Below are 27,788 nucleotides of genomic sequence, written 5' to 3'. Positions count from 1 at the left end.
ACCACAAATCTTATCAGCCAGCATGGTCATGTACTCCACCAAGTGTAGTTCCAGCAGGGCAGGAAATCCCAGACAAAGCCCTGTCTCACCACTACCAAAAATGGGCAAAAACACATGGGGGAAAGCACCGGCCACACCAAACCAGATGGATGACCCTAACCCAATACTTTTTTCCCCAGTAGGGATAAGAGGAGTTGCTCTTTAGAGGAGGGGGCAGGGGAATTTAAAAAGGATAAAAGACCACACAACCCAGTTACTGTTGTACTAGCAGTGCCAGCACGCTGGTGGACCTCAAGATGCAGCATTTTGCATAGAGTATGTGCAAAGTAATTACCAAGGCTGGAGGCTGTCCCAGAGTTGTTACCATACTTGCTCTTACCAGGAGAGTGACAGATCTTAGATCAAGCTAGCCACCAAGGGCCAGGACCCTGGTTTTATGTCTCTTTCTGAGCAGTCAGCCCCATCTACCCCCATGCTGGTGCAAAGCGCAGTGCAGAAAGCTCAGAACAAGCTGCACAAGCATTGGTGTCTCCTCAGACTGGCCACTACCATTGATCGCTACAGCCATAATACATTTTGGCAGCCCCCTGATGCAAAGCTCCTCTCACAACCAACCTGCAGTCTTATTTTGTATCTGTTCAGGGAGCTGCTCCTTGAGTGGTGTTTTTGGCTTCCAGTTACAAAAAGAAAATCCAAATCAAACCAAACAAAACAAACTGAGCCCTCCTACTGCCATAATTTGGAAGACAGCTTCAAAAGCATCCAGCACCCTGGTTCTGCTGTATGTCTTGCTGCTGGGTGATGACATTCCCCAGCACTGTTTAGCCTGCAAGATCTGATGCATTCCCAGCCCCAGGTAGGAGTGCTTAAAGTCACATTCAGCCAAGGCTTACACAGTTTTGCACACACTCTATCAGTCTCTAGCAGCTCAAGGATCAAGAGGCAAGATCCCACAGGTACTAGAGGGAGTAATTTCTTTAGAAGACATGAATTCTAGTGACACTAATGGCCAAGAAAGCACATCATCTGCTTGGAAAAGACAAAAAAAAAATAAATCACAAACACAAGGGCTGCACCTCACCTGTAGACAGGCAACTGAAAACAACTGACCTTAAAAATGCTGTTGCATGAAGAAGACATCTTGTGACACAACACTGTTGGGGGGAAATACTCTCTCCACAGCTGGTGTAGCCAGCAAAGTTTCAGGCAAACCTCTGTGTGACAAAGCCTGGCAAAGAATTTGCATCTCAGCAGAGGCCATTGTTCTTTGTTCCTGTATATAAAGGGCTACCACAACTTGACTTATTTGTATAAATAAGTATTTGAGGATAGAAAATAACGGGAATGCACAAGCAACATTTGTTCATTTCTACATCAGCATTTTACCTCTGCTTATTCAGCCAGATCCAAACTGCTTGCTAGGGAATTTTAATAACCAAATGCATAAAACCCAAGGTCCTCCACCAGGCTACAAGAACTGCATGAGAAATACAAACAGCAAGTTGCTCATGCACAAAGCGAACATTGCAAAGCTGATTGATAGCCATCAATATGTAATACTTCTGTATGTTACAGTTAGGATTTTTCCCTTCTAAAAATTAAACTACATCTGCATAACCTGCACCTGCCTTCCATTCCTCACTTGTGGCAGACTTAGGACTAATGAACCTCAAGACCAAACCAAGGAAAGCACTTCCAGTCATGTCAAGTAGTGCAATTCCAGACAGTGCTGCCATCCATTTCAGCAGCTGCATCACACCCAGCCCCTTCCAAACACCTCAGAGATCCTCCACAACCCACACAGACAGCAGTAGAAGGCTTTGCCCTGAAATGCAGCCAATAATTTCACGGTGCCCAGTACAACAATGCGCTATCATTAGGCAACACCAAGTTTTGGGATACATTTTCTTAAAATGCCGTGTCTGCCCTCAGAAATGAAAGCTTTCCTACACCAAATTAGACCAACACTTGGTCTACCCAAACATCTCATTTAAAAAGGCTGGTTGATGTCACACACTGCATTGGTGGGAGAGCCGGCATCAACACACAGCATTACTGAATCTAGATTAGATTATAAAATCTCCAGTATGCATCTCAACCTCTGTGATCCTCCAGGGCAACTCTGGAGATCTCTTCTTGCCCAGTGGAAAGGCTTGAGGAGCAGTAACACAGCCCTTAATATACACCTTACCACTACGAAAGGCTCATTTCCTGCCCTGGAACTACATTTACTAAGGAGGCAGAAAGTTTCCACCTCAGTCCCTAAATCGCTGCCAAGAAGAAATGTTGAATTAGTGCCCCAGGGTCTCTGGGAAGGAAACACTTCTCTGAGAGCAGTCAGAGTCAATTGGCCAACCCACAGTTCACCCGGTCCTGCGAACTATCAAAGTCTGGCATCAAAAGCACCTTGGGCTGGATTCAAATTAGCAGCCAAGAATTAAAAAGCGCCGGCACGCAGAAGCAGCAGGCCTCTGAGCCGCGTGTTCCTGCAGAGACCCAACGTGTGGCATCTCAGGCCAGAAGCAAGTTCCTCTAAAATTAGACCTACACATTCTCTGAGCTGCTCTAAATGGAACTAAGAGACAAAGAGATAAGAGGAAGCGTATCAAAGGCAAAGGGGGAGCAGGGTTTTAGAACTGTGGAGAAGATGAGTTCAGATGAGGCCCTTCTCCTGCCCCTCTGTACCACAGTGGAGGAGCTCCAGGAGAGGCCATCTGTCACATCCTCTTGGCCCTGCCATCACCAGCTCACGAAATCCAGGCTGTCTCTCTGCCTGGATGCACATGCCTGCGTATTCATTTTCAGGAACATTCCCCAGAGCCAGCCCTTTTGGCTGAGTATACAAAAGACTTTATTCCGGTTGGAATAGCAGAAACCTTCACATTGACAGCCGCAGCCAATGTGACAAAAATAAAGCAAATAGAGCAATGGAAATCGCAGCTGACAGCAAGCATTCCAGTGAATGCTAGAATTCCCCTAGGAAGCAAATACAGATTCCCTGAGCTCACCAGCAACTGAAGATTGCCTTAAGATGCTGAACAGTTTATATATATTTTTAGATCAAAAGAGAAGGCTGGAAGATGCTCTGGTTTCTCTAAAATTTTTGATGCTTATGTGTAGCCTCTCTCAGCTCAGCCGAATCCTGCGTCATCACAAAACCATGGGCAGATTTCACTTCTCTCCCAGTGACCTCACTGCTGTCCTCAATCCGCATGCCAGCTAGGACTTCAGTGGTTTTTAAGTGCTCTATAAATGCCATGAAAGAATTAATGTCGATTTTGTCTCATTTTTTTCAAGGACAGAAGCAAAAAAATAGTGCGGTTAAGCCATTAGCACAGCGCTCCAGAGCCCTGCCTTGGGCAGGCAGCTCTGCCTCAGGGAAGAAGGATTAGTTATCAGAGAATTGTAGAATAGTTTGGGTTGGAAGGGACCTGTCAAGGTCATCTCGTCCACCCCCACCGCAATGAGCAGGGACATCTTCAACAGAAAGCACAGAAGGCATTACAGAGAGGCTACATTGGGGAAGGTACGAAATGCTCAGAAACCCAAAATCAACCAAAAAACAGAGCCAAAGAGCCAGGCAAAGAGAGGACTCAGTCAAGAAGAGCTTCCTCACTTGCCAAGGCCATGTTATTTTCTCCTGAGCTGCTCAGAATATCACCTGAGATGCCAGTGGCCATAAATGGGTTTACAAAACTCCTCACTTCAGTCTCCCCTCAGAAATCCCCATCCTCCCAGTGCCGACCTGACTGCACAAGAGCATGGCATGCAGGATTACTGACACCAGCATCTGACAAACAACCTTCCCCTCTTTTTCATATCAGCCTTGCTTTACTTAGCACAGTAATTTTTAACATTTCAGCTCTCTGTAGGGGCAGCACATTTTATTATTAGCCTATGTGATAAAAATAAAATCTGATTGCAAGAAATCACTTGGCTTCAATTATAATATCAGTGTTAATTGCAAGTGCAACTGTAATTTCAGGGAGGGAAGGAAGAGAGGCAATGATGAGGATGCACACTATAATAAGTTCTGGTGGGTACACTGGCATTTTCAAGCCCAGACCTCCCAAAGGAAAAATAAACTGTCTTGCCTCCTTGCCAGAAGCTGCAGCAATCCCAGACAAGGAGGCCTGCATGGCTCACACCATTTTGCCTGGTGGCATCTCCTGGAGAATGGGCTTCCGATCAGCTCCCAGGCCCTTGAGACTCCTCTGATGCTCACACATCTTTGGCTGATGCTCTTCCTCTACTCTGAGCAAACTCAGCCCGAATCATCCATGGAAACTCCTCAGAGCCCATATACTGCCATCCCCACCTCCACATGTAACTCAAGACAGAGAGCCAGAGCCACATCCCTGTTCCTTCCCCAAACTTTACCTGAGCCGGCTCAGGAGGTGGCAGTCCAGGGCTGGAGGAGGCATCTCAGAATTCCATGGCCCTCAGCCAGGCTCCCGTGTGTTTGACAGAGCCAGCTCTGAGGGTACCAACAAACCTCCGCTGCTCCGCCCTTCATGGGGCTGCTTCAGAGGGACACTCCCCCCAACCCAGGATGCTAGGGGGCAGCCAGGAAGCCAATAATCCCCGTAAAATTCAGTAGGAGACAGAGATTTCTACTTTTGCCGGATCTGGCTCTCATCTCTGCCCCCATAGCACAGCTCAAAGGGAAGGGGGATTTGAGGTGCTCCTGGTTTGCCTGGAGCACAGCTCAGAGCTGTGAGAACTGCTTAGGAGTGCCTTGAACCCATGTCCTGAGAGCAACAGGACAAGGGGCTGTCACATCCACCCAGGGCTCAGCATACTCACACTCTGTGCCCATATTGACATCACAGGTTTCCTCCATTTCTTTATCATGTTCACGGTGACCACAAGAGGTGCAGCACAGAACACAGAGGGAAACAACACAGAGCACCGTCAATGCACTGGGGATTAAATCAAGATGGGGAACAAAAATATGTACTTACATTGGGATGTTCATGGACAAGACCTTACGAAATTATGTCCAGCAACGGCTAAAACAGGAGAGGAGTGAATACTGGGAAAGGAGCATCATCTTCAGCAGGGCATCTCAGAGCAGGAGCTGGAACAGGACGGCCCTCACACCACTGTGCATTGCTAGGTGGAGCGTGTGTTTCCCAGCTCCACGATGGACACAGAGCTCAGATTGTTCCTAGATGCAAAAGGTCAGGGAACAGCATATTACAGCCACCCCCAGCTCCAAGCAATTGTAATTTTTTAAGTACTGTTTGACAAAGTCAAGGTGATGGGAATTCAGCTCTCGATGCTAAGAGGGAAGCAGCAAGCCAAGAACTTGACTATTGAGAAAGAGCTGTAAAAACAGCATTTTCAAATGAGGCAGGGGAAGAAAAGCCAGTCCAAACCCACTCTGGAGACGAGCAGGTCTATACATTAGTGCTGACCTGCACCTCAGAGATGCAATGTCCACTTCGAAGGTCTACCTCTTCTCTACTCATCCAGCAGACCAGCTGCTGTTTGGAACTGCTGAAAGTACAGTGGAACTTGGGGCTGATGGACAACCAGTCTGGCCTCCCGTATGCCACAGAAACCTGGCAGAGCTGCTCCTGACCGGGACTGTTCTGTGAGCCAGCAGACAGGAGATCTCCCCTGGGAGTAAGGCAAGGTAAGGTCCATCTGTTCAGTAAATATCTCCTGCCAAGGTGGCTGTGGACACCTCTGCAGAGGTATCTAAGAGAAAAGCATTCACTCCCTGTTTCCTGACCCAGCTCCTCCCTACAGCAATCACCTGAGCAGAACCACTTTGCAGGACCCAGAGGGTGCTCCTGTCAGAGCAGCAGCAGGAGTGACAGTAAAAGAACTATTCATCAAATGTCTCCATTCCACATCTGTGAAATGGAGACAGTATTTCGACTCTCCTTCATCTGCAGAGGTATCAAGTGCAACTTTCTTGGAGCCAGGATTTATATTCACAGCCACCAGTGCAAAGTCTCTAACACAAGGGAAGCTTTCTGCGAGACCAGCGTGAATAAAATGGTTAACGAACTAAACCAGTTAATAACCAAAAAGCCAGTAGATGGCACTAAAGAATATGCACGACTTCTGAAAGATGCAAGACAAATAAAACTTGCATCTGCAGTGCACAACAGCAACATGTGCCTCATTCCACAGGCCCATTAGGAGAAGAGCTGAGGACAAGGTAATGATCTCAATGGTGCCATCCAGGCCCCACAGCAACCCCAAGTGCTAAAACCACAATTGCTTTATTCTCTCTTATGGACAGGATGCAGGCAGTAAGACTGGGATCCAGACCGATGCCTGGGAGCAGCTTGTGTTTTGGTGGGGGTGCAGCTGGGCAGCACCGTCGCTGCAGCGGGACAGCACCATCACTCCATCTGTGCTCTCAGACAGACGGTGCTCGAGCATGGGGGAGAACTGTGGGTAATCATGGCACAGGGCCCGCCGCAGCTGAACACGATCAATCTGGCACTCAAACGTCTCCTAAACACTGCTAAAAAACATCAACAAACCTCCCTTCCCACATGAGCACCATCGGAGCAAGGCCATCCCTCCTCCCCAATTCCAGGCTCTGGCAAGGCATATCAGTGTGTGAAATGGCAACCACTCGGGGATCGAGCAGCTTTGCTAAGCACGTGCAGATGATAATGGGTTTCTGGGCGACCATGCCTGTGCCAGTTTTTAAAGTTGTCAGTGCTAGTAATGCTCAGCAGCCTGAAAAAAAGGTTTTAAAGCAGGTAAAGAGGTTAATCTTTGGTGGGTTTTTTCCTATTTTCTATAATGCATTTCACAGAATCATAGAATGGTTTGGGTTGGAAGGGACCTTAAAGATCATCTAGTTACAGCCCCCCTGCCACGGGCAGGGACACCTTCCACTAAACCAGGTTGCTCAAAGCCCTGTCCAACCTGGCATTGAACACTCCCAGGGATGGGGCATCCACAGCTTCTCTGGGCAGCCTGTTCACCACACTCATGGGGAAGAATTTCTTCCTTATGTCTAATCTAAATCTGACCTCTTTCAGTTTAAAGCTATTACGCCTTGTCCTATCACCACATGCTCTTGTAGAAAGCCCCCCTCCAGCTTTCTTCTTTGGCTACTTTGAGTTCTTCCTCACAAGCCCCATGTGAAGGCTAAAAAGCACCTTTTCCCAAACAAAATCCAAGACCTTACATATTCACGTGATCCCTTATAAGGTTGTCTTTAAGGAAAATAAGCTATTACAAGACACTAAAAAAAAAAAAAAAAAAAAAAGTTAGGAGCAGCAACATTTGGCCCTGCAAGGAAACACACTGGTAACTTTCTCTGTACAGTGATTTTAAAGATATTTTTGTTTTGCTTTCCTAACCCAAAAAGAAAAAAGACAGCCTCACTGGGACCATACCAGGATGGAGCTTAGCTTCTGGCTAAGAAACATCATTTAATGGCACATTGCAAACTTAGGGGACGAGCCACATGCAGAGTTTGCTGCCAAGTGCACCGTGGCAGGAGGTGCAGTATGTCCAGCCCAAAGGAGGCCACCAGCAAACCACAGGCACTTCCACAGCCCCAGCTGGCTGCATCTCTGCACGAGTTCATTCCTGGGGAACCTGCATGCCTGGAGCAGCTGGCAGACCCATCACGACACTCCTGGTTCCTGGCCCCTAATGGTGAAGTGCTGCCATCCTGCACCGGCTCCCCAGGTGAGTCTGCAGAGAACGGCCAACCCTCCCCTCCAAAGCTCTCTTAGCACCAGGAGCCCAAACTGCTGCAAAAGCAGGTGGAAAAAGAGAGATCTGAAGCAAAAGGTCCATCTGCCAGCTCCCTCTGGGCTTTGCAGGATGGCCGGTGGGGTGGTAAACTCTGCCAAATATGCCAGCCATGCTCAGCAAGCCTACTGGTGGGAGTAGGGGCAGGCAAGACTCAAAGCACGTCTCCTGAACAGTTCCTACTCCTTTCCAAGGTTGGGAACCCCAAGTGCAGGGATGCCCCGAAGCAGCAGCTGCCAGCTATGAAACAGCACAGACTGGAGAGTAAAACATCAAGAGGAAGGAGGGATCATGTATCAGAAGCTGCCTGGCTCCAGATCTGGAATCACAGAATCACTTTGGTTGGAAGGGATCCTCAAGATCATTGAGTCCAACCATAACCTAAATCTACCACTAAACCATCTCGCTAAGAACCTCATCTATATGTCTGTTAAACACTTCCAGGGATGGTGACTCCACCATTATCCTGGGCAGCCTGTTCCAATGCCGAACAACCCTTTCCATGAAGAAATGTTTCCTAACATCCATTCTGAACCTTCCCTGGCACAACTTGAGGCTAACAAGATCTTCTCACACCCCTGCAACAAACCCCAGGTCAGGTTGGAAAACAGCAAGGTGAGAGGGCTGCCAGTGAGGGCAGGTGGGCTGGCAGAGCAGGGAACATTCCCAAGGCAGAGCACTGCAGGATCAGCCAGGACAGCTATGTGGCTGCCCCACCAGCACAGCCCAGGGCTGCTCGATATCTCGCACATATCATCTGCTACCTTCCTGGTCAAGGCAACTCCCAGCTCATGGAAAATTTTGACATGAGTAATTTCATTGTTTTTGTTCATCTTGGCCTGAAATCAAATTCCAGAGATGGCCCTGAAAGCCTGTGTTTTAACCAGTCTGTCTGTACATCCCTTGAAAGATAACCCAGTTCCCAGCATCCCCCAGCTGAGGTGGCTGTGCCACTCAGAACGCTGGTTCGGATCCCTTGTGCAACCCCGGCTCCACAGTGAGTGTGGGAAGCCGTAACACAGGCCTCAAGGTGTTGGTGCAGGGGACAATGGGAACAGGGGAGCACAGATAATCCTGAGCAAACAATCAGTTGAGCCTCCCCTTGGCAGCGTTTTTCCATTGTCTATTATGTACAGCTGGACGAACATCAATAAATTACCAATGGAAATGAGCCCTGCTGAGCAGGCAGTTTGGCTTGACCAGCTGTTTTCTAGGTGGCACTGTGACATTTCAGCTCTGCTCAGCAAGCGGTGGGGAATCAGGGATTCCCAGCTGCCTTCAGGGGTGAGAAGGAGGAAAGCAAGCCCTGCGTGGAAGTGTGGAAGAACCCTGCCAAGAGCCCACAGAGAACGAGGTCTGTGCACCCGCTCCTGCAGCTCATCCATGCCAGGGCTTGCGTAAAATCACCAGGCAGCTTCCTAAGACCCAGGCAAGCTTGGGAAGAAAAAGATAGCTATGGATAGATGTGACGAGGGCTACAGCTCCTCCATCCGCATCCTTTGGCATCTCTGCTACACCCCTACCTGCCACCCAACTTGTCTGCCAGACCAGCCCTGCTTCCAAGGTGGTGGCTGGAAAAGGCAGCCCTCACAGCTGGTCTGTACAGGGAAAAAGATGTGGAGAGCTGGGAACAGATCTGATGGGCACTTCTTGCTTCTGATACAACTTCACTTGGTTGTCTCCTTCCACCCGAGTGAAGTGGGGTAGGTTTGTTAACAGCAACCCCGCTTTTGTCTATCCTGAATCTCCCAGAGGGACCTCAGACACAAGTCACCAGCATGACAGCAAGCTACTTTTTCCTGATATATTCTGAAGGAGATGCTATCTTCTCACCTTGCCCACCACCGCTCTGGGGTCAGACCTGCAGCAGCCAGCTGCGAGAGCGGCACACAGTGTCCAGACAGCTGGAGCCAATGCACTCGCTCCCTGCTGTGGAGCCCCTGTAAAAACCGCCCAGCAAACTCCTGTAAAATCCTTCTGGTCTGCTTTAGGCTGGCTGTTAAAAAATAACGATATGGAGAAATGGGAGGTGGTCTGTTTCAGAAAGACAGGCATTCAGTTGCAGAGTTGTTGAGACCTGTTTATTATTTAGCCTCTGTTTAATTTCAACTAGGAAAAAACACAGTGGAGGATGGACAGCTTAAAATTGGTATATCAGTCCTTCAGCTCCAGCCTTAGTGAGTTTGGTAATTAAGACGCAGAGATGATTTCAACTTGTCTTCTCAAAAAGGCAAAACATAAAAAGAAAGCCCACCTGCCCGCATGCTATGGGTCGTGACAGCTGAAAGGAGCCCACAGGCTGCACGGTCTGGCCATGCAGCTCCCACAGGCTCTCCTGGTCTCACACAGAATCATATCAGGCTACAGCCAAGGTAAACTATGAAATCAGTCTGAATGCAACCAGGAACAGGGAGGAGTAGCACTCATAGAACAAAACTAAGCAAAACACAACTACCCACCAAACTTTTCCTGTTTACCAGCCTGCCAGGTAAGGGTTTGTGCGAACCAGGCAGTCAGGCAAACACCAGGTCCTCACCAGGGACCCAGAAATTGTTTCTCAACTAAGAATTTGTCAAAGGATGGTTCTTGACAGACAGGTTCATGTCCCAACTGCAAAAGAGCAAGGTTGGCTTTTTTGAAGGAATATGACAAGCTGAATATCAAAAACTGAAACAGTGAAAAACAGATTCAGGAATTCCTCAAAGAGAACACATAAACCTGATTTCTAAAGCGTTTGGCTGGGTATTTTTTTGAGAGTAACCTCAACAATGCTGGTGGTAGCTTAACAACCCAAATTACTCAACTGTGAGTTCATTACAGCAGAGACACTTCTTTCCTTTATTCGTATAAAAGAGTCCCAGGTCATTACATTCTCCATTCACTCAAAAGCACCCCAAAGTAGGTCTTTTACCCAAAGAAATTGCACCAGATGTAAGCAGCATTCAAGTTTTTATCCTCTTGGCCACCTACGCTTATGTGACTCAATACAATTCTGCCCAGTGAAGGATGATGTTGACACCCACCACCCATCAGTCCCACAGACCCTGAGAAACCTCAAACAATACTGCAGCGCATTTGTGTAGCTCATCTCTGAGCATCATTCTTCATTGGAAAAAAATAGGACCTCACTGGAGGATGTAAGTAAAGATGCTATATTTCACATCCCCTTTGGCCAATAGATGCTGCAAGCCCCCTCACCTCAGAAAGAACAGCTGGGCTTATTTTCTCCTTGCCGGCATCTTACAGCTCCTTCTCGACTTTTAAATCCTGCATAAGGAGAGGTATTACCTTTCCCAAGACACAAAGGACAGGGTGATTTTCTGCTCCCAGCTGGAGCAGCAAGACGAGGGTGTTTATAAAGTAGCGAGAGGAGGCACCAAAGGGAAGACAAAAGCGTTCTCTATCAGACTTGTAAACCGAAATATCGGCTGCTGGACCCTTTTCTTCTTTTTTTTTTTTTTTCTTTTTAACTGAAACCGGATAAATGTAACCGGACAGAGAGCGCCTCCTGTTTCTACAGCAACCGCGGCCCGGCGCGGCAATGGCATCCCGGGAGCCGGGGAACAAAGCGGCGGAGGCTGCCGGGCGGGGGGGTGTCCGACCCCCCGGTGCTCAGCGCAGCGCCCGGCCCGCGCCTGTCCCCGCCAAACACGGCGATGCGACCGCACATATCATGAGGAGACAAACACATGGAAAACAAGCTGCGGCTTAGCTCCCGCACCGCCGGCCCCGCGGGGGATCCCCAGCTCAGCGGGGGCCGCGCCAGGGTCCCCGTCCCCCGCCCCACCTGTGGCGCATCCCCCCGCCGGCCCCGCACTCACCCCAGAGGAGGGTGAGCAGCTGTGCCCGCGGCACCAGGCTGAGGGCGTAGACGGCGCCCAGGTGCAGCAGCCCCATGAGCACCACGTTGCGCCAGACGATGGCCTGCCCGCCGCCCGCCGGGCCCGCCTCGCCGCTCGCCGCCCGCCGGGCCCCGGCCATCTCACCGGCGGAGCGCTAGGGGCGGCGGCCCCCGCGCAGCGCGGCCGTGGGGCGGCTACGAGCGGCCGGGCCGCGCCGCCGCATCTGTTGCAGCCGCCGCCTCCATAGAGCTCCCGCACCGCGGCGGGGGAGGGGGGCGGCCGGCAGCCCTGCATAGCGACAGCCAATGGCCGCCGCCGCCCGCCCCGCCCCCGGCACCGGCTCCGCCGAGAGGCCGCCCCTCGGGGCGCTCCAATGGCCCGGCAGGCCCGGCCCGGGGGCAGCGGCGGCAGCCGCCGCGGCTCCGCGCTGGGTGGCGGTGCGGTCAGGGCCTCTGGCCGCCCCGTCGGCTCCCGTGCTGGCGGCTGAGCCCGGCAGAGACCTCTCAGCCGGCTGTCCCGGAGAGCCGGGAGGGAACGCGCCCCGAGAGACGCGTTTGATTTCGGCAGCCCGTGAAAGCGGAGTAAAAAAATGCCACTGGTGCTGGGGAGGAGCAGAGATCCAAGAGCCGATCAATAAAGTTGATCTGACTGGAAGTAACAAGCTGGGCATTGAAAACTAACAAACAAAACCCAAACAAACAGACAAATTCCTTTCTGTCATAGAATCATTTTGGTTAGAAGAGACCCTCAAGATCGTCAGGTCCAACCATAACCTAACCCTGGCACTGAACCATGTCTTTAAGAACCTCATCTATGCATCTTTTAAACACCTCCAGGGCTGGTGACTCCACCACTTCCCTGGGCAGCCTGTTCCAGTGCCTGACAACCCTTTCTGAGAATAAATTTTTCCCACTATCCAATCTGAGCCCTCCCCGGGTACAACTTGCGGCCATTTCCTTTCATCCTATCACTTGTGACTTCAGAGAGCGGGCAAGGTATCAGCGAGGCATACCCGAATCAAGCGCGTGCAACACGTTTTGTTTACTCCCTCCCACCACGGATGCAGTAGTATTTTAGCATTCAGATGCGGCTGGACCCTATGTCCCGGGGATGCTGTCCCCAGTACTGCTGCAGGACCCCGCTTTCTAGCAAGCAGCTGCAGGAGAGGGCGGACACCGGATCCCCAGGGGTGTCAGGGTGGGGTTCACCCGTGTCAGAGGGATGAATGACCCAGATTTGTGGAGGAGCAGCAGGCAGAAAGTAGTTCACGGTCACTAGTGCGGTGCTTTGCCTGCCATGGAGAAGGAATGGGGGAGAGCATCTTGCAACAGCAGTGTACGGGGGGAGTTTAAGTCTTTGGGTGGGAGCCAGATGCCAAATCTGGGTAAAAAGTTTGTCCACGATGCATTGTCTTTAGTTTTGAATGTTTCCAGGAGGACAGGAAGGAAGGAGGGAGTGGCACAGGCATGTCAGCAGCCTTCCACCTTGGCTGGGGCTGGCTGCTGAACGATTTATAGCCCCTATTGTATTTCCATCGCTGCAGCAGGACCACACAAGAGAGTGATTAAACTTGCTCTCTGCTTTCCTGCTCTCACTTCCTTCCAGTGCCCAAGGTCAAGTTAAATTGTACCTACTACCAATTTAATATGTGATACTTGCCTTCCTTTTAGGACTCTGCCATGCCGCGTCAGGGGGCAGGCGGGAGGAAGGACTCCATCCTTTAGTGTCTTTTCCACCTCTCAGCATCTGAGAGCGGAAAGCCACCCCCCTCCCTTGCACACCAGCTGCTCCCTGGCTGCTCTGGTGTGCTGTGGGTGACCCTTGGGCTTTCAGGAGCAAACTGCACAGCCCCACACACCCCCGCACACTGCACATCTCTTCAGAAAGGTGGGATGAAAGCACTTGTCTGGGTCTGACTTCCACAGGCTATTAGAGCAGGATGCAGGATAGATCTTAGTCTTGGACACTCGCACAGATGCAGGTGGGGCTGAAACCTAGCAGCTGTCTTCCAGAAACACTCCTGCCACCCTGGCAAGAGGCAAATGCACAGGGAAACGGCTTTAGGAGATTTCCAACTCATTTGAGTCACTGACGAATGCATCTGTGAAGGTTTCCTCTGCCACCAGTGAGCATTAGTGCAATATTAACCTCGCACAGATCACTATAAGTTTCATATCCTACTTTATCTCCAGTTCATTTTTATATCCAGCTCAGTATATCCACCCTTTTATATCCAGTTCAATCTCCAGTTTGTTTACATGGTAGCCAACGCAGCACAGAAAGTGAGTGAACAAAGATGACATGACAAATGCTCTGTCATGCCTAGATGTCCTCTAGATGAGGGGAGTGCTGTTGCATGGTGTCATTCCACACGAGCAGAACCCATTACCTGCCCCCAGGAATCACCACTCAGGCAATGGTGCTCCAGTGACAGCATCAGCGTTTGTCCCAGGATTGCGGCAGTGCCTGTGGGCTGTGAAAACATCGGCTCACTTTTAAAAAGCTACCTGGCTACGTGGGTCATGATGTCAGGACTACATGCCACAGGCAGAGATCTGAGCTGTAAGCCTAAGATCTTGCCCAGAGATGTAAAGAAAAGACTTTGCAAATCTGACTTTAATTTTCCTTGGTTAAAATTATGTTGGAAAACATTGAGTGAGACAAAATCTCCTGAAGAAGAAACCTGAGGAGCTGAAATCAAAACAGCACCAAACAAACACAAAAGGAAATTTTCCCAGTAAACACTCTAGGGCTCATATATTTAAAAGCAAAAGCTGTACAAGTCTGGAAAAAAAAATGCCTGAGTGTAGTTTAGAAATCTGGAAACTGCTTGGTTTTGCCTGCTGCATTTACTGATGAAGGTGTAGTGACTGCAGACATGCCAGGAATGGGGACTTGAATCAGTGTTTGGAGAGAAACATCACAACTTCCTTCTCCTTTGCTCATCTTGCCTTGGCTGGCAATCCCAGCTGGACATCCCACTGTTGTGTGTGTCCGTCTGTTCCCTGAGTGTGGCCTCTTCTGCCATAATAATGATTCTTCTGTGCAGGTGAAAGACGCACCTGCCATTTAGCTGTGGCTCAAGTGACCCGGCCATAGCCCTTGCTGCTCTTATCTCCCAACTAACTTCAAATGAGTCTCACTCTTGTTTGTCTCTGCACAGATCTTGCTCAGATCTCACTGATGAGTGAGAGGACAGGACTATGGGGTCAAATCCACTCACAGGTGCATGACTCTGCCTGGGACAGAGTCTGCCTTGCTGAGCCTGGCTCAAATACTGCACCAGGTTGCTTAGGGGGTAGGCGCAGGCTTTTGGTTTTGCTTCAGTGCAGCCTGCAAGTGAACGCATGTCCTCTTCCAGCCTCGCTGGGAGAGAGGACTCATCTGTCATCTTGCCCATGACATGAATCAGTGAATATCTCACTGTCAAGTTCCTACCGCTGATGGAGATGAGTGCCTCCTGTCTTGCTGGGGGGAAGGAGGTTACGAGTTCCTCTCCACCAGCACTACAGTGTGTCAGATAAACAATGCTAGAGCAAAAAACAAAGACCTAAATTTCATGGAGCTTCCTATTCCAGTTGAAAACACAGGGGATTTGCAGGGATCCAGTGCTGCCGCTGGTGTTATGTCCGACCCCCCGGAAAGCATGTTTTTCTTTCTTGCTTTGCAGAGGGCAGCACAGAGGGATTTGCCTAATCCTGCAGCACCTGGGCAGGCAGCAGCAGCTGCGGGGGTGATGAAGGTGCTGGTTCTCACCAGAAACCCTTCCTGGCAGGTAATGCAGGACCTGGAGCCTCTTTGTCTTGCTGATCTGGGTTAGGCTGGGATGGTGCTCTCAAGCCGAGGCTGCAAAGGGCTCGTAAGGCTTTGCAATGTCTTCGAGAAAGAGTTTTACAATTTTTTTTATTATCACAAAGGTTTAAGATACATAGCAAAACCTGAGATCTAATGTCGTGCAGCTCTAGAATTTACTTGTCCTTCCTTAGTTATTGGACCTGAAGGCATTACCCCTTCTGGCTTTCAGAAAGCTGCATGAAGGAGATCAGAAGAAGGCTCTTGTCTGAGCTGGAGAGCAGTGGGGGGCCCAGGGGGACAGGCAGACACCCGCTCACCCCCACCCCAAACTTCTCCCAGCACAGCCCTGGCCAATTGCCAGGGACACCTACCTGGGCCCAGGGGAGAGTGGCTTTGTGACTGATAGCAGTACAAATCTCATTAGTGTGCTGGGCTAATTAATTACTAACTACACCTCCTGAGGCAAGTGAATCAACAGAGAGTGTCTGATTAAACCCAAGGTTGTTTTTGATATCTTTTAAACATTCTTCTAGAATTCTCCACCTGGAACAAAGGAGGGCAGTGATGATGAGAGGCAGCGAATGGTTCATGAGGACACACTGAGTATCAGTTTATGCTACTGCTGCCTGCTGCCATCACATTTCAGCACAGAGCTTTTTAAAATGTTGATAAGTGGCCTCCTTTTTTTTTTTTTTCTCTTTTCTCTTGCCATGAACAATTAAGTAAGGACCCCAAAGCATTGTTCAAATGAAGGCTTTAAGTCACAGAGAAGGAAACAAAGCCTAAAAATTAGAAGGGCAAGAAATATGTGCTCAATATTTATGTATTGAAGTGCTTCACATGTACCTGGCAAAGTACAGGCAAAAGGATCCCAAGAAGTTTCCCTTGTGCTGTTCAGGTAGTCACAGACTTGCTAGTAAGGTCGGCTGCAGCTGTCCTTTTAGAGTGCTCCTTGATAAATCCTCTTTTAATTAGACTCCCTTCTGGCTAACTTGCAGCTCAGAATCTCATAGGAATTTTAATCAGTTTAGTCTCTTTGGAATGAGGGTTGCATTAAATGTATCCGTACATCTTGCCTGACTGTTTGGTGATGTTTCTGTCTGATCTGGCAGAGCGAACGTGGCAATGACCAGCCCAGCGTACAGAGGAGTCAAGGCTGGGAGCTTAGCCCTGAGCTTCCCCGTTTAAGATTGGGCAAGTTGAAACTGTTCCTGGTGTCAGCACATTATTTGCGACACTCCTCAGTGTGCTTGGAGTGCGGCCTTGGCTCTCGTTCAAGGCTGAGCACGTCAGCTTGGCCCCGGCAGCCCCCGGGGATGCTCAGCATCCCGTGCGGGGCCGGCAGAATCAGTGGCAGACATTTGGCTGTGTAAGACTGTTTCCTTTAGCTCTGAGCCATGCTTAGCTCTCTACATACTGCCCTGTCTTTGCAATGGGTGCTTAGCGTGGCTCAGAACAGCAAACCTTTACGGCTGTGAAGCTGCACGGGATTGCAGACCTTGGGCTGGAGGGACAGAGGAAGGAAATATCTGGCCCAGGGACTCCTTTTTGTCCCCTTTCAGGCATAACAGAATCAGAGATTAGCCAGGCTAACGACACAACATGGTGGGGTTTGCGCTGCTGCAGTGAAGGTGAGTGTGGTGGTGAGGGTGAGGACATGGCTGAGGGGATCCTGCCAGGCTCTGGGGAGCGATGCCACTGCCATGCGTGCTGTCTCTGCCATGCTTCCCAAAACATGCCCCCTCCCCTCTGTAGTTTCCGGAGGAAAAGCTATGGCAGCAAGAGCCCTGTCCCTTCTCTCTCAATAGCCTCGTCAGTCTGGCACATGGTCCCTTCTGGGCAGAAGAAACACAGTTACTGAACAGTAAACCCACATTCCCAATCTGTGTGTCAGGGAATTATGTTATCTGAAAGGCACAACACAGACCCAATCTGATGTAAACACTGCCTGGGCTAGAAACACTGCAGCGATTAAAAGACAATCCCCAGCGTTTGTGTCTCACGCTGACCTTGGGCCTCTGCCAGCAAAACAAGGTAAATCCATTACAGAGCTTCACAGGCAGAAAAGGATTTTCACTCAAGTACTTAACTTAGATGTTCTGCCCATCGTGGGGCTGCTCTGCAGCACTGACCCCAACACATCCCCCCCTGCTTGCTTCTGCAGCAGAACTCCATCAGTGCTGCCCTTTCCCACAAACTCTCCTGCTGGTATTTTCGCCTGGATGGTGATAACTGTGGTAACAAGGTACCTCCTGGTTCTAGCTGCTGTCAGACAACACCTGTGCTGCTGCGATCACACCTTTGTGTTTCCACCCATCTCTTTTTCTTATAATCCTACAGCCTTGGGGGTAGGGGGAGAGGGCACAAACAGGAATAGCTTCTTTGGTGTTAATGCCGTGGTATAAATCTCTTCCTCACTCTGTGAGATGAAATTTAGGCTATTTGGGGCCAAATTCTTTTATCAGTGTAAATTGGCAGAGCTTCATTGCCTTCTGTAAACGAAGATGGCCATTTGCGTTTGTAATATCAGATGGGTGGCTAATTGCTTGGCATTCCTTGAAGGTATGAGCAGACGGCAGCATAACTGGTGAACTATTATTATTCATCCCAGCTGCTCTCAGGAGAGAAGTAGCAGATTTTCACATCCACTCCCATTAGGTACTGAGGCGGTGCAGCTTTCTGCTCCTGAGGATGGCTGAGGTGAAGGACAGCTTCCCTTTTGGTGAGGAGAGCAAGGTTACCCCACCGCTGACACAGAGCATCCAGGCCTGCGGTGAAATGTTACAGCACCCAAAGGTGCTTTCACCTCAAAAAAAGAAAAGTGTTCCTCTCTGATCCAGTGGTCTCATATTTGACCATCTCAATTTCTAGCCCAGGTTTACTCATGGCCAGCTCATATCACATTTTTTCTTAGGTTAGCACGGCTCTTTAGTTCCAGTCAACTCAATTCCCTTGTACTCTTCATTACGTGAAAAAGTTAAGCTTATTTAGTCTCCTCCTGTTAAACAAACTCTTTAGTCCCTGACATCTGCATGCCTGAGCCCCTTCTTGCTTGGCGTTTTCTTTTACACAGATGGAAGTCTCAAGAAGGCTTGTGCAATGCCATTAAACGTTGCTTGCCTTTTGCAAAGCCACACCATACTGAGGAGCTGTTCCTAGCTAATCCTCTCAGGTCCCACTGCTCCTCTTACTCCCAATTTATGGGCTTCCAAATTACAGCAATGCTTTTGTCCACAACCCCGCACCTATCCACATGCATCCCATGTCTGCCACCACCGTCAGCCTTCTCAGTTGTTCCTGCCAGAAGCAACCAGCTTCACAAAGAAACTGTGGACCACCTGCATGACCAGCTTCCTCCCAGCACCTCCCACCTGCCATTTGGTCCTGATGTACCAAAATTCTCTTTTGCTTTCCTTTTCTTGCAGAACAGCACATCACAGAAACTCCAGGCCAGCCCAGCACACCTGCTTGCCACCCTACTGAGAGTTTTTTTTAATTCCTGTTTACCTCTGAGCTTGTTCTTTCTTTTAAAATTTGTTCTTTTTCCCCTTGAATCGAGACACAAGGGTCCATGTTTCTCTGGCCAGGCTGTGCCCGGCTGGCTCTGATGGAAGCATCACTGCTGGAGTGCCATGCAGTGGTCCTTTTTGCAGGTGCAAACACACATCCCAGGGCACCAAGCTACCAGAATTCTGCTTTCCCCTGCAGATGACAACACTTGTTCTTCTGCAAAGCCCTTTTCTTCCTGCCTTCCCTGTTATCGGAGCCCCATCACTTCATTCCAAGCTTGCAGAAAAGAGTCCTAGGGGAGGAAATGTGGAGCACACCGAGCTGTTACCCTTCTCATCTGGCTAGGGAGGTGCTGAGAAATGCTTCCTAGAGAATGTGGTCCCAGCAATCAGGAGTGGAGCTGGTGACCTGCATGTTTTTCCCACTGAGGCAGACTATGATTTCCTTATTTCTGACAGCATTAACATAATTTTTGATGTGATTCAGCCAACACTTGAGCCTGCTGGGCAAAGAGTTTTTACTAAGTGTATGGATGAACAAAGCAAGACACCTGGAAACCTTCCAAATGACAGGAACAAAACACCATTTACTGGTAACACTGCTTAGAAACCTGTAACCTAGATGAAGGGGAAGAAAATTACTCCAATTGGTTTTTAAACTCCTGAAACAAAGAAACTCCAGATGGATGCTTTATGTTCACAAATTCTAAAAGCTTATGAGGTCAGAGGAGACTGGAAAGACAAAATTAAGTATAATTTTGTCAGAGGAATGGAACTGTTTTGCCCAACACATCTTTAACTTATAATCAGTTTAAGTCACAGAAGTCATCAATGATTTGCATTGTTAACTGTAATATTGCTTGCAGGATGTACTGCCAAATCTACATTCCAGAGGCATAGATACTTTTAAGTAATTTTCAGGGAAAACTGCCTTTTCCTTTTAAAATATGTGGACATATCTTCCAACTGTTCTTCCTAGACATACTTGCTCTTCATGTCACACTGTTTCCAATTTTTAAAACTTGAAGCCAACTTCAACTGTGCTGCAGGAAAGAAGTGTGCCAGGGGCCAGCAGAGGCAGGCTCGCAGTTTCACAGCATCACACATCCTCACAGAAGTCATCAGTGCAACAGGGGCAGCCACCTACAGGTTCAGGGGACTGCAAGAAATGATTTTCACCTTGCTTGCACACTAAACATCCGTGTCTCTGTAGAGGTGGCAGAAACCACTCTGCATCATTTCTGCTCTTAGCTTTTGAAAAATGCATGCAGAGGTGTTCAAAATCCTTGCCAAACCTTCCCTTGAAATGCAAATCTGCAACGTAAATGTTAAATGGAGCCTTTAGTCATGAGCATGGAGGAAAAAAAAATATCCTCAAGCCTGCGATGCAACAGAAAGCCACCCCACTGTACTCCAGGTTCAAAATCTCCAAGTCGTACTTCATAAAGACACATTTTAATAAATTAACATTTATTGAAAATATCACATTAGCCTTTATTTTGCTCATTTGTCCCAGTGCAAAATTAAGCTATTAAACATGTAAATTGTAATAACAGAACTGCAAGCAGCTTCATAAAATGAAAGATCACATACACTTATAATACGATCAGACTCTTTAATCTGGTGGATAAGGAACAGTGGGGCAGAAGGGAAGACTGTTTTAGGGCCTGATACACAACCCATCTTGTTTTAACATGTATATCTGTTATTAAAAGCCACTGTTTAGCAGTATAACATGCATCTAAAAATTGACAATATGGGGCATTATCCATTAAATACACTATTTGTAAATAAGAATCATTAGGGATGGGAAAAGGATTAAAATAAAAAGAAAAGCACCAGGGCTCCACAGCTCTCCTAGAAGGAAGCATTTTGCAGGGAGAGTGCAATGCCATTTGTCAGCGCTCTACTGCGACATGCCATAAGGACTAGCATTTGGTCCATTCCTGTGTGTTTGCCACAGAAGTGCACTTCTTTGGAAAAGTGACCGTCAAGGCTTTGCAGATGCAGGGTTACTTCAGACACCCAGCTTATTGGCCTGGGTGAGGACAACCTTCAGAACGGGCATGAAAGCAGAGGTCTCGCTGAAGTTGCTGGTGCTGACGATGTGTGTGTGGATGTTCAGTCCTTCCTGGTAGTTGCGGGTTTCGATGCTCTTCACCATGTTGTGCAAACCACTAATGATGGTTGGAGAGAGCTGCAAGGAAGCCAGACAAGACAGGTCAGCAGGAAAAACAAACATCACTGTATACACTAGTGCTAGAATAACAGAAATCCTTTGGCCCTCAGGAAGGCGCAGGAAATTTGTTCCCTTCTTTAAACACAGCTATCTTGAAAGCTGTACCACACTGGGAACAGTCACTGGGAAGTCTAACAGCAGACTTCACCCAGAAGGTGCCACCTTTGCACTACTGCAAACCCCTGCAAGCCTTCGCTGCCAGCCCCTGGATGCGATTCCCTGAGGAAGGGAGAGCTGCTGGGACAGATTGTGGCACATGAAAAACTTACTGAGCTTTGGGTTAATGTTAATTGTTCAGCAAAGATGGCCTGAGGACAACAAGATTAGAGCACTCTAACCCTACGGCACTAAGAGATCTAAGCCCAGTCCTTTGTTCTGCTACAAGGCCTCCTGGAAGGCTTTAAAAAAATTACCAGATCTTCAAAAGTACTTGCACATCTGCCCTCCAGTGAAATCAGTGAACCTCCAGCATCTAAATCTGGGTTTTCTTTGACCCCAGGCTGCATGTCCCTCACAGTCCCAGCAGGAAAACTTGCTGTGCTGGCTCATTCTGCCAGCAGCTGGGACAGAAACCCTCCTGATGCATTCACCCAGTGCCTGCTGCAAGGAGCTCTGCTCTCTGGCTCAGTGCAGCCCCTGCATGGCACCATATGACCTCAAAACACTGTCAAGTCTGCACAGGCACCTGGGGCCAAGCACTCCACTGCACCATTTCTGGGAAATGCATGGAAACATACAATAAAGGGATCTGAAGAATGCTTGCAAAGAAAGAAGGAGCACGTGCTACACATTGCAGAAGGGTTCACACCACTGATGAAGTTCTAGGCCATACCTGCAATGTTTGATTGGGGAAGAAAATGCAAAGAAAACTTACTGTCTGTTCCCTAAGTTTGTCATATAGAAACTCCAGACGTTTATTTGCATCATCTAGTTTCCTCTTGGTTTGCTGCAAGAGAGAAGAATATAATTAGAACACAGTGCTTTTACCACCACCAGACTGATCTGCTATCACTGCAAAGAAGTCCACATAGCACATGAAAATCCTTGCTCAACATTTTCCTACCACATAATTTGAATTTTTCGCTCTGTACTTTTCATCCCTGATTTTGCCAGGCAAGACCAAGTGATGAGACTGTAGCTCTCCACATGTAACCGCTGTAGTTCACTACAGCGAATAATAAACTGTAGAGGTGCATACCAAAACCCATTGGTATTAGCTGATACAGAAAGGGACAGAATCATGAATTGCACTAGGAGTTCTTTCTCTGTGGTTCACTGGCAAAGCATAATGATATCTGAATGAAGTTATTACTGGAATCACTTATCCAGCAATGTCAATGAGAGCTTAAGGGCACAAGCAGTCACTGAAGTCCAAGTATGTACAAGTCAGTCATCATTTACAGCAAATCCTAATTATATTTTTCATTATGTGATTGGTAAAGCCAGGAGTTTTTTGTGTTTATTGTCAACAGAAAAGCTAAGAGCCTAATCCAAACTGCCTCTACACATCTTTCATGCTTTCATATAAACCACCCTTTGATGTATCTGAGATTATTTTGCTACCAAAGGCTCTTAAAGTAACCCCAGTATATTCCACCTGGAATGCCACAGCAGCTGCTGGAGAAATGCATTTTTTATCCTTTTTTTTAATTTTATTTTTAAAAAAGAAACAGCTACAGAAATAGAAGATTTTGCTCCAGAATAATAAAATAGTAATAAAGCATCAAGGTTATAGTTAGAGAAGCACAAAAAAAGAAGGTGGCCAACAGCAGCAGAAATGGAATCAGCACACAAAAGTATTGGAACTTCCTCCTCAATCAGTGTGCAACATCCCTCCATCTTTAAGTTAGGATAGTACCATTTCTCCTGGGAACTGGAAAAGTTTCCCTGGATTAAATAACTGGCAAGAGAAAATAAAGCCTACAACAATGCTCTGGCTCGGGTGTGAAGAGCAGGTGGCTGCCTGCTATGCTAGATATTAGGGAAAGCTGTTTGGACAGTCCAGTGCACAGCAGAGAACAGAGCTTGTAGGTCTCTCAGGCCATGTGTGGAAAACCCCTCAGCAGTAGTTATGTTGTCAAGGAATGGACACAAGTGAGGAATAAGTACCCCAGGAGGAGCAGATAAGAAACTAGCTAATTCCTTTGGTCTGTAACTCTCTCAGATAGATGAGTTTGGATCGTTTGTTTCAAAACCTGCGAAAAAACATAAACACTAGTTTCATTTTACAAATGGCCAACTAGAGTAAAGAGGAATAAACTGTTTAGTGAACAGCAAAGCGTATCTCCAGTCAAAGGAAATGAGGTGGAAGAAGTGCAGGTTGGCTGTTCTCCTCACTCTTTGCTTCCTGTTCCAGCCCCTAAGCAGGATCTCTCTTCATGTTCCCATTTTTTCCTTTGGAATGTGATAACTGAGTAGTGTCTGTGTTTGTTCTGACAGTAACTGCTGTATACAGTCAGGACAGCATCTCTCAGCTTGGAACACTTGCTCTGCCTAAGAAAATCAGAGATTAAACAAGAAGCAAGCAAAATGTTTTGGCAGAGAAGAAAAGCAGTGGCTGGGTACAGATGTGAACCAAATGCTTTTGCGTTCCACGTGTGTCTCGGAGAAAAGGCACTTGGAGGAAGAAAAGGTCAAAGAATCCGTGCAGTATCCGACTTCTATCCTTGCACGCTGCAGCCCAACCTTTAAAGAAATTATTTTAATCTATCAAATGCTACTGGAGCTTACGGGGCCTGTCCAAAGAAAGGTCTATGGCCTCAAAATACATCTAGAAAGGAGCGTGTTGGGGAGTCCACCCCGAAATTGCCAGGCTGAGACGCAAAGGGGAAAGAAGGAGCAAGTACATGTGAATGTCAAGTCTAAACCACAGAGCCACCTGAAATGGTGGAGTGGACATAGCACAGGAGTGGCATCAAATGCTCAATATTCACCCAGAGCCCTCAGGCCACTCAGCTCCCAATTGCTGTAACAGGAGCGTGAGTCCGTGCTGCTGACCAAGCACGTTTAGCACACAAAGCTCTCTGTCCATCATCCACCTCTCAGCATGTGGCGGGCACAAGCTTAACAGTCAGCAGCTGGACTTTAGGGCAGCATGTTATTTACTGACCGCTGGAAATAAACAGGAAGCTTTGAGATGGGTGGCTTATTTACCAAGCACTGACTGCCACAGGAAAGGTTTTTGCTATTGAGATCCCGTGGTCATGTTAAAGCTCTTAACTTTCCATTTCTCTGCTACTCATGTCCTTTTGAAATGAGTTTGTTAATCAGAAATCACAGATCAAAATCTGAGGCATGTACTCACATGTATGAGCCTCAGCTCAGACCTGGCGTAATACACCAGCTGCTTCCTGCTCTGAATGATAAGAAGCAGTTGAAAAAATGAACAAGAAAGCCCTCTGAACATCTCAGCACAGGGCATGCCTCCACAGCCATCACCTGACGGGAGCAAGGACAGCTCTTTCTAAAGGCTTTCGCTTTTTTTTTTTAAACCATCAATATCAAAACTTCAACTGTAACCAAATCCAACCCTCCTCCTTAGAAGAGAGCAATAGAGTGGGCTGCAACGGGTTAATTCCCTGCTCATAAACAGCACCATCACGCTCTATCCATGCTACAGACTATAACGACCAGAGGCGAAGTCCTCAGGCAGCTGGGCTGTGCTCTGGCCCCAGGCTGGCACATCCTTTGTGTGTGTAGCTTTTCTATGCATTGCTTGTGGCTTTTCTGTGCATTTCCCTTAGAAGGACAAGCTATCTCAGGAGAGGCTGTGATGGCTGACTGTGCTGCAGGTACCATGTGCATTCACCCAAACACAGGGGTGCTCTGGGAACACCCCAGAGACCTACCGGATCGGAAGCAGACAGCAGGCACCTCTGGATAAGAGCTTCAAATGTTGTCTTCAGAATAAGGTGCTCCTCGGGGATGGGCTTCTTGGTAATCTTCTCTGTTGGCAGTGCCTGCACGTGCTGAGAAACAGAGAGCAGGTGAGGGTTTTCCAGGTCACTGTGACCACATGTTGTTTTCAACTAAATCAAGTAGCATTATTAGCCAGCTTGGCACAGCTCCTGCTTCTTCCCTGTGGCTGTGTGGAGGTGACATTATCAGCATCCTCTGGAGAGCTGTGAAGTTGCAGAAGGAAGCAGCTTGTTGGTCAGTACTGACTAGAGGACTGAATGCAAAGAGGTAGGGTCTAGGTGATTACAGTGGCAAAATGCCAGAATGGTGCAAAGCTAGTGACTAAAAGCGCTGCAGTGCACTTGGGAGGTACAAGAAATGCCTGGCCAACATGATCCTGAGCCTGCAAGGCTCCACTGACATACAAACCACTAGTATAATACTGGCCCAGGTTGCCCAGAGAGGTGGTGGATGCTCCATCCCTGGAGACATCCCAGGCCAGGCTGGATGGGGCTCTGAGCAACCTGATCTAGTTGAAGATGTCCCTGCTCATTGCAGGAGGCTGGACTAGATGAGCTTTGAAGGTCCCTTCCCACCCAAACTATTCTATGATTCTATGAAATGAAAAGTGTGCCATGCTGGGGCTACCTTACCTGGATGGCATTGCCAATGGGGGCCCCAGGGGCCCCCTCCGTGCTGGGTTTTGAGACAGCGGGTGGCGGGATGCAGGGCCCCAGGGGCTGGGGAGCAGGTGGGTAGCCACCTTGCAGCACGGGCTGGCCTGCAGGGACATGTGGGGGCTGGAAGCTGAGCGTGCCCACAGGTGGTGCCGGAGCCAGAGGCTGCTGCATCTGCGACTGTGGATCCGCTATCGGGTTCATGATGGGGGAGGTGATGGGAACTGGGGGCTGGAAGTTATCAGGGACCTGGAGAAAAAAAAACCAACCAAACAAAAAACCAGTTTATTTATGCTGTTGTGGCTGCAGCATGCAGAGCACAACACGCAGCCGCTGCAGACTTCCTATTCTGCAGCAGTTGTGAGCTCTGCTGAGCAGATCACTGACCCCCAGGACAGAGAAACAACAGGGGCAGGCAGCAGATGATTGCACTCTGACTACACAATCCATTGCTTCTGGCTGCATCTGGATGGCAAGAAGGCCACTGGGCAGTAATATCCCCAGTGTTCCCAGTCCTGTGTGCTCTGCTGGGCAGTGACCTCAAATCAGAGCTGCCTTCCCCCTTCCGCTAAGGGCACAAAGCAGAGGTTGGGCAGACCAGCGTGAGGAGGACAGTTGCACTAATGAAAACTAACCCACACCTACATCTGTTCTTACTATTGGGTCATTATATCTAGATTTGTGGGTCTTATTTTCAAGGGTACATTTTTGTCCACGCAGTACATAGCTCACCGCTAGCAACATGCACCAATAAAGCTCCCAAAAGCCTTTCAAGCTTCTGGCAGGTTTGCGCTAAGACAGATTATAAGCGCATTCCAAATACATCCCTAAGCATCTGCCACTCTTTACACAGGGGCACTTCGGAAACATTTGCTAGAGGAAATAAACAACAAAACGAGCTACTGACCTCTGCTATGTGTCATACAGGAATCCAAACAAAAGAGCTCCCATAGGAATGTGCACATTTCTTTGGGTGTGCATGGCAAAAAGGAAAGATTACAGAACCCTGAATGATACCCTGACTGAATGATGCCAGAATTAAGCTAGTGGTTTGGGACAGCAAGAAAAATATTCCAAATACAGCATCAACAAAGTCAATAATAAAAGCAATGACACAGCACTAAACTTTTGAGTGGTGGCTAAGTTCTTAGGTGGAAAACAGTTGCAAATTATGCTGTGGCTTGAAATGCAAGATGGCTCTTCTATTTTGCAGTAGCCCACATGGTGAGTCATTTCATAATTTCCTAAACCACCCCCTCATACAGTAGACATGAAGGAAACAAACAAACATTTCTGGCAGAGGTTTGCTAAATATTTAACAGGGAATACAACACACACAACTCCTCATTTAGTAAGGAGCCAACCCTCATGCCCTGGCTATGGCAGAAATTCTGACTGTGACATATGTGCAGAGCAGTAGCAAAAACTCTGTCTGCAGAAAGCTGCTTCTTGAGCTCTCAGGTCCAACAGTTATTCTCACTGACAGCTTTCCTCCTCTGCCTGAGAGCCTGAAGCCCTTGAAGGCAGCGCACTGGCTGCTGTGTGACAAACGTCCCAGCACTGGGGCACTGAGGAGCACACAAAGCACCATCCATTCTCCAAAAGCTCAACTTGAACTGCAGCAACCAAAACCCCAAAGTTGAAGGGAAACTTCTGCCATCACTCAGGCCACATCTTGTCTGCTCCAAGTTTTTTTTTTCTCTCCCCACACTTTATACGCTCCAGATTGTCTCTTCCCAAAAAGCACCAGACTCAGAGAGGAGCTGATAACACCGCCTTACTGTGGAGATATGCAAGACTAAAGTGGCACCAGGGGATGAAAAGGCTCCCTCTGCTCTGTGCCAAGCAGCCCCACTTGTTCTGTCCTGCTGCAATCTAAATCCATTTTACAAAACTACATTGTCTCTATCACAAAAAATGTCTTACTCTCAGCATATCTCTCAGGCTCAGACCCCTAATCAGGATAAATTGCTTTCAGCTCCAGCAAAGGCTGTAATCTGTAACAATTTGCATGGCCTCATAATTTCATGTAAGTATCATCTCCTGCAAAACTCATCTGCTTTACTGCAGATTAAAATAGCCTGAGATA

At 48.3% G+C, this 27,788-nt stretch overlaps 2 protein-coding genes across 14 annotated transcripts in view; both read right to left on the bottom strand.

The window, feature by feature from the left end:
• The window catches only part of SCD5 (stearoyl-CoA desaturase 5), a 31,489-nt gene extending 19,640 nt beyond the window's left edge, over positions 1–11,849 (bottom strand). The window contains exons 1-2 of one of the 3 annotated variants that reach the window (XM_080343359.1): positions 11,562–11,688; positions 4,965–5,170 (exon numbers count right to left, since the gene is read on the bottom strand). Coding sequence is in view for 1 of the 3 variants with exons in the window: in XM_080343358.1 (XP_080199484.1) it covers positions 11,562–11,721 (160 nt within the window). In the remaining 2 variants the exon portion in view is untranslated. Of the gene's footprint in view, positions 1–4,964; positions 5,171–10,938; positions 10,997–11,561 lie in introns of those variants that run through there. The other 2 variants (XM_080343358.1, XM_080343360.1) reach the window with 2 other exon arrangements.
• An 8,607-nt stretch (positions 11,850–20,456) lies between these two features.
• The window catches only part of SEC31A (SEC31 homolog A, COPII coat complex component), a 46,769-nt gene continuing 39,437 nt past the window's right edge, over positions 20,457–27,788 (bottom strand). For all 11 annotated transcript variants that reach the window (XM_080343119.1, XM_080343116.1, XM_080343122.1 and 8 more), the window contains 4 exons: positions 25,676–25,948; positions 24,974–25,093; positions 22,000–22,071; positions 20,457–21,083 (listed from right to left, as the gene is read on the bottom strand). In XM_080343119.1, the coding sequence (XP_080199245.1) occupies positions 20,904–21,083; positions 22,000–22,071; positions 24,974–25,093; positions 25,676–25,948 (645 nt within the window). In that variant the 3' untranslated portion in view covers positions 20,457–20,903. The remainder of the gene's footprint in view (positions 21,084–21,999; positions 22,072–24,973; positions 25,094–25,675; positions 25,949–27,788) is intronic.

The sequence above is a fragment of the Nesoenas mayeri genome, assembly GCF_963082525.1.
Source record: "Nesoenas mayeri genome assembly, chromosome: 4".
In the NCBI taxonomy this organism is placed as follows: domain Eukaryota; kingdom Metazoa; phylum Chordata; class Aves; order Columbiformes; family Columbidae; genus Nesoenas; species Nesoenas mayeri.
Note: the sequence above shows the minus strand (reverse complement) of the source record. Positions and strands in the feature narration are given on the sequence as shown.